The following is a 9,737-nucleotide window of genomic DNA, read 5'->3' as shown; positions in this document are numbered from 1 at the left end:
ACTGCTCTGACAACAGCACGCCACGAAAACTCTTCGAATCGAAGATTTCGAAGGAAATGGGTTGATTGAAAAAGAGAAAGAACTCGAGAAACCAAAAGGGCGTCGGTGGAGGCAGCCGAGGAAGAAAAAGAAGAGGGACGTGACTGACGGGGTCGAGGACGAGGAGGAGGACGAGGAGGAAGGAAGGGGATGAGCGGATGGTAAAAGTGCAGACTTGGCAGCAGTTTTTTTCCAGACACCTGTCTTGTATTTCATTGAACAGGCCACACACTGACTGACAGACAGCGCACACACACACACACACACATCCAGAAAACCCTTTTTTCTCTCTTTACTAATATTTAAAAGAACTGGAGGCGTACGTGATCTGATTCTGACAGAGTAATTATTCCCCAAACTGTAATCTCACAAAATGTTCCGCCTAGATTGAAAACGCTATTGTGCAGGAATATATTACATTTGTGCCTCTAAAGACTCTCTGGAATAAATGTGAGCAGCTGCTGTAGCTCACATGCTCCCGAGGAGTTTGAGAAATTAAGAAAAACACGTTTAACCCGTAAAAGTCAAATAAATCTGAAACTTCTTCACACCAACAATCGAAGACAAAACAATGTGTCCGAGTTAAATCTTTTCATCCTCAGCGACCTTAAAGCTGCGCGGATCAATCTTTTTATTTTCAGACTTATGCTGAACGAGTTAGCGTCGGCTACTTTAGCAGCTGGTAGATGTTGCGTTTACAGCTCGTTCTGCTGCTGGTAAAGAAATACACGTAAGAGTAACGCACAGTCAGTGTTTCTCCGTTCTGCTTCACTTCGGGCCGACGGAGGTGTTGCACCTGTAACCACACCCAACAGTGATGTCACAGGGTACACCTGCACATCACTGCAGCTGCGAGGGGCGAAGTTAAACCACTGGAGGTCAGCAAAGACTCTCCGGAGGGGGTTACGTTCCGAAACCGTCTCCATTTCAAACTGACGCCTCTATAAGACCTTCGTTAACAAACAAGGCGAGAGGACGGGCTACAGTTATTCTCAGCGCCGTAACGGCTGCCGCACGGCTGGAGGCGGTCGGAGCCCCGTCGAAATCCGACGAAACGAGGCGGTAGGAACACTACTGCTTTTGTCCACAGGGGCCGCCAGAATCAACACAAAAATTAAAGTTCCTTGTAGCTGCTTTAAGCAGAAATACTTATTTTTTTAATTTTTATTTTATTTATTTAAAGAAAGGGGGGAACAATGCATATTAAATACAATCAAAAATGAGAATTTAAGAAAATAATCCTGAAATATGGAACATTACTGTTAATTACTAATTAAAACACTCAAAGGCCGGCATTCAAAAATGTACTTCTTGTAAAAGTACATTTGTATTACTAAAAATGACTACACATGTACGGCACTACACTTATGGGAATAGATAGATGTAGCAGCAGTTCACTGTAGAGTTCAACAGCAGCCAATCAGCAGGAGTTTCTCATGTCACAGGAACAACACGCCAACATCACACCGGGGCATTTCATCTGGTCAAAAGATGTCAAATGACGGATTCGGGCGTCTGGCGGCGCATTATGTTATCTGAGTTAAGCAAAGTAAAGAACTCGAACCTCTGAGCTGGACTGAAGAGAACCGGAGCAGACGGACTCTGCGCTCGTTGCTCCGGCTGCGTTCCTCTCATGTTTCTAACATTTAGACATGACAGTAATTACGGGCAGCTCAGTCATAAATACCAACAACACATCCCCTCATCCCTGACTCTGCACATCAGTTACTCCTGTCCACACACACACACACACACACACACACACTTCTATCTTAGTGAGGACCGTCACTGACATAATGCATTCCCTAGCCCCTCACCGTAACATTAACCATCACAACTAAACGCCTAACCCTCACCCTTCAAACGGTTGTGAGGACCGGCCAAGATGTCCTCACTCTGTAGGTAATGTGTTTCAGTCCTCACGATGTAGCAAGCACACACACACACACACACACACACACACACACTTGTGGAATCAAGAAGAAGGAGTGTTTTTACTTTACTGACTGTAATAACTGTGTTGATGCTACACGCGGATTATTTCAACAGTAAATAAAGTCAAATCTACCGAGTCGTGTGTACGTTGTATTTTAAGAAGTAAGAAAGAGACGATAAAAGTATTTCAATCAATATGCAAAACAATAATTAACCCTAACAGGCACTGAAGTGTGTGGCAGATGAAGCAGTGTATGTGCGTGTGTGGTAACACTGCTTTAAAACGATTCTACGTGGAGCGGACGCGGCTTTAGGATGTCCGGACCGAACCCAATAGTCGTTAGAGTCTTAAATGTGCATGTCTGTATTCCGAACATGTGCACACATCCGTTCAGTTTTCTGTGCGGTGGTTTGGACCACCTTTGGCCTCCGCCGGCGAGAACTGGTGCTGCCGTGCTTTGGCTGTTACCAGCTGCTGGCTCCGAATTCGGATCTACGGCCTTTTGTGCATTTTGTTCTTGTGAGGTCATGTCGTATATCACGATTCAGTCGCAACAAGGATTTGTTTATATTGTTAATCAGAGTGCCCGAAAGACACCGAGGTTCACCGAGGTTCATTCTCCACCTGGGTAACAATCTCACCACAAGGTCCATTTAGTAGCTGTTCTGGAGCTTTTGCTCACTGCTCATAAAATCGTTTTCCATTTCCATCTTTTCTGAGCACTTCAGGGACTTCTCATCCATTAATGAGCAGACAGATGAATTGTTTATTAAGCCAGACCTTATTAAAATAATGTCAAGCATCGTTTAAAACTGCGCAGAGCTCCAGTAGAAGAACATGAAACCCCACTGTTCCTAAATGTCACCAACAACTCCAACGCACCTCGACTGCTCTGAACGAGTCTGCTGCTTAACGTCACGATGCACAATTAATTAGAAAAGTTCATCTCAGTAAAATTCCTGGGAAATATTTGTTTTCCAGCTCGGTAGTTTCCCGACAGCCTCTGAGGAAATTACCAGGAAAGGTAATTAAACCGTTTATCACTTCATTATTATGTAGATGCGGATCCAGACGATAAAGCGTCCGTTGACTCTTCACTGAAGCTGCACAGATGGATGTTTTAACTCGTTTCCAACGCTGAAACATCGAGCCCCCCTTTGTGAAACCTTCCCGCTTCGTGTTGGTCTCCTGCAGACGTTCTGTTCGCGGCGTTTGTCACAGCAGCGACAGGTACATTCACTGCTTTCTGTATCTGGTTTCTCTGTACAGTCCAGGTCCTGGCAGGGGGCCGAGCTGAGATTTATACAGGGGTCTGTGTTCGGTGCTCTGGGGAGGCAGCAGAGCCCGACATGTTTCAAACCGGAGAGAAAAAAGCAAAGCTCCGTGACGTCCCTCATAAATACATAAGAGCTAAAAGGCCTCTGCAGACCCGGCTGGACGTCCCAAAGCTCAGGACGACATTGTTAAATCGGACAACAATGGAATCTAAGTACGGCGACCCGCAGGGGCCACAACTCAGAGACGAACCCGTCCTGCTTCCTGTTCGGAGCGAGGTCAAAGGTTTAGTCCAGAATGCTGCGGAGACCAAATCCAAGTCCTTCTTAGTGTCTGAAGAGTGAATCTTCTCTCTGTAAGTGTCACTGAGACTTCACGCTCAAAATAAACTCACTCACTTAAACTGGCAGCTGACACGCTAACACGCTAACACGTCCTAACAGTCATTAAAACTATTTAAGGTGGACAGACACTGTGTTTGATTCCTCGTGTACGCTGTGTTAGCTCACACCACCTTCCTTTCTGTACGAGCAGAACCTGCGGCTGTCCACCACGCGGCGCTCACGCTGACCGGAAACGCTGAACCCGCGGTCGGTTTGTTCAGGGACAGTTCCAATAAAGTTTACTGAAACAAGACGGCCGCGTCCTCAACAATGTTGACAAAAGGAGAGAGAGGCAGCGTTACTTTGTGAATTCTACTGTGAACAGAAAGTAGGAAGAAGAAACGAACAACATGGAGCCACAGACGGAAGTTTTATATCACAGCTCAGTTTCATGTAAAATACTAAAACAACAAGTTCACTACAGTTCAAACAGATCTTCAAATCAGACGTGGAGCTGCTCAAACTGCAGACAGACGAAACCCATTCCTGACCTGCCAGAAGTCCAACCGACCGTCCGCCACATCGTTGATCGATCAGGAAATTAATCCGGCGTTGTGCTCGTCAAACGACAACCGATGTGGCAGAAATTTAGCCCGATTCTAAAGACTTGAGGCAGGAATGGTACACCGCCTGCCCGCCTTTACTCAAACCCGTGTTATTTCTAGTTTTCTTTTAGGACTTTTCCAGTTAACAGGAAGTTAACAACCGCTAATGTAACACCTACCCACTGTCAGCGGGTCTGTTTGGGTCCCGGGGCTAGATCTGGGCTCTGCTCTGGGATCCAGGTACCCTCAGCTCATTTGAAACACGGCGTTAATAAAGCAGAACTTGTGATGGATAAGCAAGGAAGTGTGGTCAGGTCCTAGTTGCCTGGCAACTGGCGGAGACTCAAGGAAGTTACTGCTCTCGGCCAAGAAACAGTCCGGCCCGTAACGCCTTGTAACACTATTTCTTGTGTAACTGCTGACTGAGTACAGAGCTGTTTCCCCCACACTGAGGGGACTCTGGCTGCGTGGCCTTTCGAGCCGCTGGGAGGTGCATGTTCCCCCCGTTTCCAGTCTTTATGCTAAGCTAAGCTAACCGGCCGCTGGCTGCAGCTTCATGTTCAGCGTACAGACGTGAGAGCGGCATCAGTCTGAACCTCTGACTCTCAGAGAGGATTTCACTGAACGTTCGTTTACCGTAATCCACCGTTTCCTGAGATAAAGTCCGAGGCCTTCGTCTCCAGCGCTCTGCCGTCCCTGCTGGACCCCTGGCGGCCGGGACAGACAGAGACGGTCCTGCTTCGTCCGCCAGCAGGTCCCCAGTCTGGACATCAGCCCCGCGGTCCCCTTTACTCTGTTAGACGTTCATTCTTTATTCACAGCCGCGAGCTGTGACTCCAGAGTTGTGTGTTTGTTGTATTATTTATTATATATCTTACATTGCTACTGTCAATAACCTTATCCTGCTAATTAAATAACTCATTTGTGTCAATATACTCGTTTCCTTCCCTTAATTTAACATTTTACTTTCAGAATATTTCCTCCAGTCCTTGAAAAAGGGACAACTGATCGCTTTAATGAGAATTTGCGTCTCGTACATTACTAAATGTGTGTTAATAATTAGGATCAGGGGTCTGTCTGTTTGGTTTATTTATATATCTTTACTAAATATAAGCTGAGAAAACCAGCTGGAAATGCTGATGTGGAGCTTTCACGCATCTTATTAATGTCTGTAAACCATAAAACATTTGACTGAAAGAAATGTTTAAAGACAGTGAATTCATAGTGATTTACAGTTGGGATAAAATCACTTTACATGTAAATAAACTGCATCATAACTTTGTGAGTATAAATAGTGAAACAATAGTTTCTTACAGCCTGTTATGTGTCTGTTTTCATGTCTGTTTGGTTCCTGGCAGCTTTAAACTTCAGACTATTAGCTGAGTTGGTGCTGACACCGTGTGGGGGGAAGTCGCACCCTCCGATTACTTAACGAGTTCTTTATTAACTTATTGCTTCCATCTGTATCCATGACGAGGGTTTATGAACGGATGAAGTCTGCAGAATCACCACAGTGAGTGTATTATCATCATCAACCGGTAAACTCACCTGGTACTTCACACTTATTTTATCTTATACTTAAACCCACCTGGTACTTAATGTATTTTCTCACCTGTTTTATAGTTTTATAGTGCATCATATTGTTTGCTAGTACTTTCTCCTGTGTGCTCTGACGTAAAGACGAGCTGCTGTAACAAAGAGTTTCCCTTCAGGATCAATAAAGGATTTCTGATTCTGATTTGATTTGAGGGCATGTCTGTGCACAGAAAGTCAGTTTGTGCAGAAATAAATCTGAGAAACATTCAAATTAATTATTTGCAAAAGCACAAAGATAAACTTTGCATGAACTGCAGTAACTTTGCATGCAGTGAGAGGTCTGAGGTCAGCTCTGCGCTGTATTTACAGGTGAGTGCTGCCACCTGGTGGATCGGCTGTGAAACTAGTCCAGAGGCTTTCCTTCAAAATCCTGCTTTTATTAAATCACCGTTTTCTTTTAAATTCTCTCATTTCACATACTGTGAATGTCATAGATCTACATGTATATTATTATGTCATATTGTGTGTTTAATATCCCGTGTGTTTTATCATCCGGTGTATTTAGTTTCTCATATTTTAAAGCAGCTTATTGTTAATTCTTCATACTTACACCTATAATATTACATACACTGTAGCTAACGGCGCTGCTCGTGTGTTGATCTTCTGGGTGAAAGTCTTTGAAGGTAGATCTCCACGGTAACCTATGCAGCATTTACATAAAACACAACCCCCTCCTTTAATTACCAATTCTGCCTTTTATTGAACGAACAGAGAAAAGAGACAAAGATGAGGGCTGAACCCGTCAGCTGTGAAAGACGTTACAGAGTGTTTAAGGCACAACAGAGATCAAATACAAACTGAGCCCTCCGTGTTTCCTCGATGTAGTCACACAGGAAAAACATTTCAAACAGTAGATCGTGCTGTGAGTTCAGTCAGACAGACAACTGAAGGCTGCAGGTTTGATTCCCGCAGCTCGAGAGCTCGTGAGTGCTGCTCCGTGATTGGCTGCCGTTGGTGTCTGAATCCAGTAAAGAGAATCTAGTTCAGGTCCGTGATGATCTTCAGGCGTTTCCACTCGAACGTGATCGAACTATCTACAGGTTATCCCACACGGGGCGACGCTCTACAGGTGCGGCGCGAACGCACGACTAAAAGATTAGTAGTCTTTTAATTCATGTACGAATCACGTTCATTAGGCACGTCATGTTTAAGGTGTGAGGACGGGGTTTCGCCCCGTCCTCGCCCCGACAAGATTCAACTAGAGAAAAGTAAAAGCCCACCGTAGTAAAGTATTGAATCTAAAGGAGGACGCGGACGTCAGGTGCTCCGTCAGTTTGTGAGTCAAAATTAACGCGAGAAAATCAGCGAATGCAGCAAGTTTGCTTAAATCACTCGTTCGTCCCGTTTGAGAATGAATCCGTTTGTCTGAGAGCTTCTCGCATGAGGCCAAATAAAAACCACGAAGAAGAATTAAATGAGCGTGTGGGGAAAGACCGGTTCGTCCGCACGCACACACACACACACACACACACACCTCCTCTCTCAGAGTTTGGCCTTGGCCTGGAAGAAGCTCATGACGGCGTTGAAGCACTCGTCTGACTGCCAGCGCTCCATCAGGCGCTCCACCTCGGCATCGTTCACCGCGTGGAGACGCTCCTTCTCCACCGACCGGATCAGCTGCTTAGAGAGAGCCAGAGACTGAGAGACAGACAGGCAGAGAGAGAGACAGAGAGAGAGACAGAGACAGAGAGAGAGAGAGAGAGACAGAGAGAGAGACAGACAGAGAGAGGGACAGAGAGAGAGAGAGAGAGGGACAGAGAGAGACAGAGACAGGCAGAGAGAGACAGAGAGAGAGACAGACAGACAGAGAGACAGACAGACAGAGAGAGGGAGAGAGAGAGAGAGAGAGAGAGAGACAGACAGAGGGTTAATTAATTACATTTGCTTATTTAAATTCAAATCCATTTGAGGAGATAAATCTACAAATGACTGTGAGAGGACATTCTGGACGGACCAGAGCTCGCTGAGCTGCAGCTCGATGCGGATCACAGCGAGCTCTGGTCCGTCCAGAATGTCCTCTAAAACCTTTCCTGATGGATTCTGACTCATCGAGACCCTGCACTCAGTCTTCTACACCTCCTCAGGTAACAGAGCTCCACCCAGGACCTCAGCTGGACGCCACTGCACAGAGAGCGGCAGGATAGAAACTTTAACAAACTGCTCTGTCTCTAAATCGCCAAACGACAAACTAACGGACGGCAGAGACTCGTCTCTGCTGCTCCGACGCCGTCAGCAGAGACGGCAGCGTGGAGGACAGACGGATAGATTTCTCAGAGCGGTGGTTCGGGTGTATCGAAGAAAAATGGAGCATTCATAAAAGTGAGAAATTTCTAAAAAAAGGTGGAAGAAGGAAGGAGGAGCCACAAGCACATGACAAATTAAAATATACAAGGTGTGTGTGTCTGTGTGTGTGTGTGTGTGTGTGTGTTTACATTGGGAGGCAGCTTGGCGTAGGCCTTCAGTCTGGTCCAAACCTCCGACTGGAAGCTGCTGTCGGGGAAAACCTCCGTGACCAGGCCGAGCTCACAGGCCTGAACCGCCGTCAGCTTCTTGTTGAACAGCAGCATCTCGCTGGCCTGCGGAGGGAGAGAGAGACCACCAGTTTATTACCAGCGCTCAACCACGCACACCTACATTAAAACTACACAAAGACACCAACAAAACCTGTTACAGGGGGCGAACGTCACGCGCACCCACAACATTACTTAGCTTCAACAGCAAAATAAGAGTTAAAACCACCATCGGACTTCTTCCTCGCCTCTAGAAGATAATATAACACACATATATGAAGTAAGTGTCATGTCTGAATGACTTCAGCAGGTAGAAGAAGCAGCGGCAGGTGTGTTTCCGTCCACCTGCACAGAAACAAACCCTCTAAATATCTGGAAGAGTTTCCTGTCTGAGTGAATAACTGCTGACGTCATGAAGAGCTGAGAGCATCAGCTGTGTGTGTGTGTGTGTGTGTGTGTGTGTGTGTGTGTGTGTGTGTGTGTGTGTGTGTGTGAAGCCGACAGAAGCGTCATGTTTCCCAGCGTCTGAGCTTTTAATGACGTCGTCTCGCTGCGTCCTCTTCTTCTTCTGCGGCGCTTTTAACGGCAGCAGCCGTTAGAGGATCAGCTCCACCAGCTGTTCACCTCCATCAGCCAATGAGCTCGCGTTCTCACAGCAGCAGCAGCAGCAGCAGCAGCAGCGGGCGGAGACGAGTTAAAGTCACGTTTTATCTTCATGAGTTTCTGGAGATTTGGTTAATTGTGCGTGCGTGCCTGTGTGTGTGTGTGTGTGTGTGTGTGTGTGTGTGTGTGTGTACCTTGGTGGTGCCCATTATTTTGGGGAAGGTGTAGGTGGAGCAGCCTTCAGCGCTCTGACCCAGCTGACTGAACGGAGTCTGGAAGGTGGCCTGACAGAGAGAGTTAGTGATTAACGTAGTGAAGTGGTTTCTGAAACACCTGTGTGTGTGTGTGTGTGTGTGTGTGTGTGTGTGTGTGTGTGTGTGTGTGTGTGCGCGCGTACCCTCTCCGTAGCGTAGACCAGGTCGAAGAGTCCCAACACTGTGACCGGGATTCCTACAGCCGGTCCGTTCACCACGGCAACCAGCGGCTTCGGGAAGTCGATGTAGGCCTTCACGTACTTCCTGTAGGGAGACGGAAGAAAAAGCGTAAGTAGAGCCTCGCATCTAAAACCAGCTGACAGCGATGATTTATTAAAGGCTTCGTTATTTTAGAAAAAGGTGCTGAAATACTCAGAAACATTTTAAAAGCCGACGTCTGTCCCGTTACCAAAGCCCGAAGTGAAGCGCTTGTGTTTGATTAGTCAGAAGACAAACATGAAGGCGGGGCTAAACGCACACACCTGAATGCACACACGTGCTTTTAATTTGAAATGTCAGAAGGATACAGACTGACAGAAGAACTGAAACGAACAGACTCGGACTCGAGGGCACACACACACACACACACACACACA

The 9,737-nt window shown here is 46.4% G+C and overlaps 1 protein-coding gene across 2 annotated transcripts in view; it reads right to left on the bottom strand.

The window, feature by feature from the left end:
* Positions 1–6,449: 6,449 nt before the first annotated feature.
* eci2 (enoyl-CoA delta isomerase 2) overlaps positions 6,450–9,737 on the bottom strand; it is an 11,170-nt gene continuing 7,882 nt past the window's right edge. For both annotated transcript variants that reach the window (XM_044176229.1, XM_044176230.1), the window contains exons 8-11: positions 9,285–9,405; positions 9,082–9,171; positions 8,207–8,350; positions 6,450–7,412 (exon numbers count right to left, since the gene is read on the bottom strand). In XM_044176229.1, coding sequence (XP_044032164.1) covers positions 7,257–7,412; positions 8,207–8,350; positions 9,082–9,171; positions 9,285–9,405 — 511 coding nt within the window. In that variant the 3' untranslated portion in view covers positions 6,450–7,256. The remainder of the gene's footprint in view (positions 7,413–8,206; positions 8,351–9,081; positions 9,172–9,284; positions 9,406–9,737) is intronic.

Source organism: Siniperca chuatsi, linkage group LG19 (assembly GCF_020085105.1).
Source record: "Siniperca chuatsi isolate FFG_IHB_CAS linkage group LG19, ASM2008510v1, whole genome shotgun sequence".
NCBI lineage: Eukaryota > Metazoa > Chordata > Actinopteri > Centrarchiformes > Sinipercidae > Siniperca > Siniperca chuatsi.
This window is presented reverse-complemented; position numbering and strand designations above follow the sequence as displayed.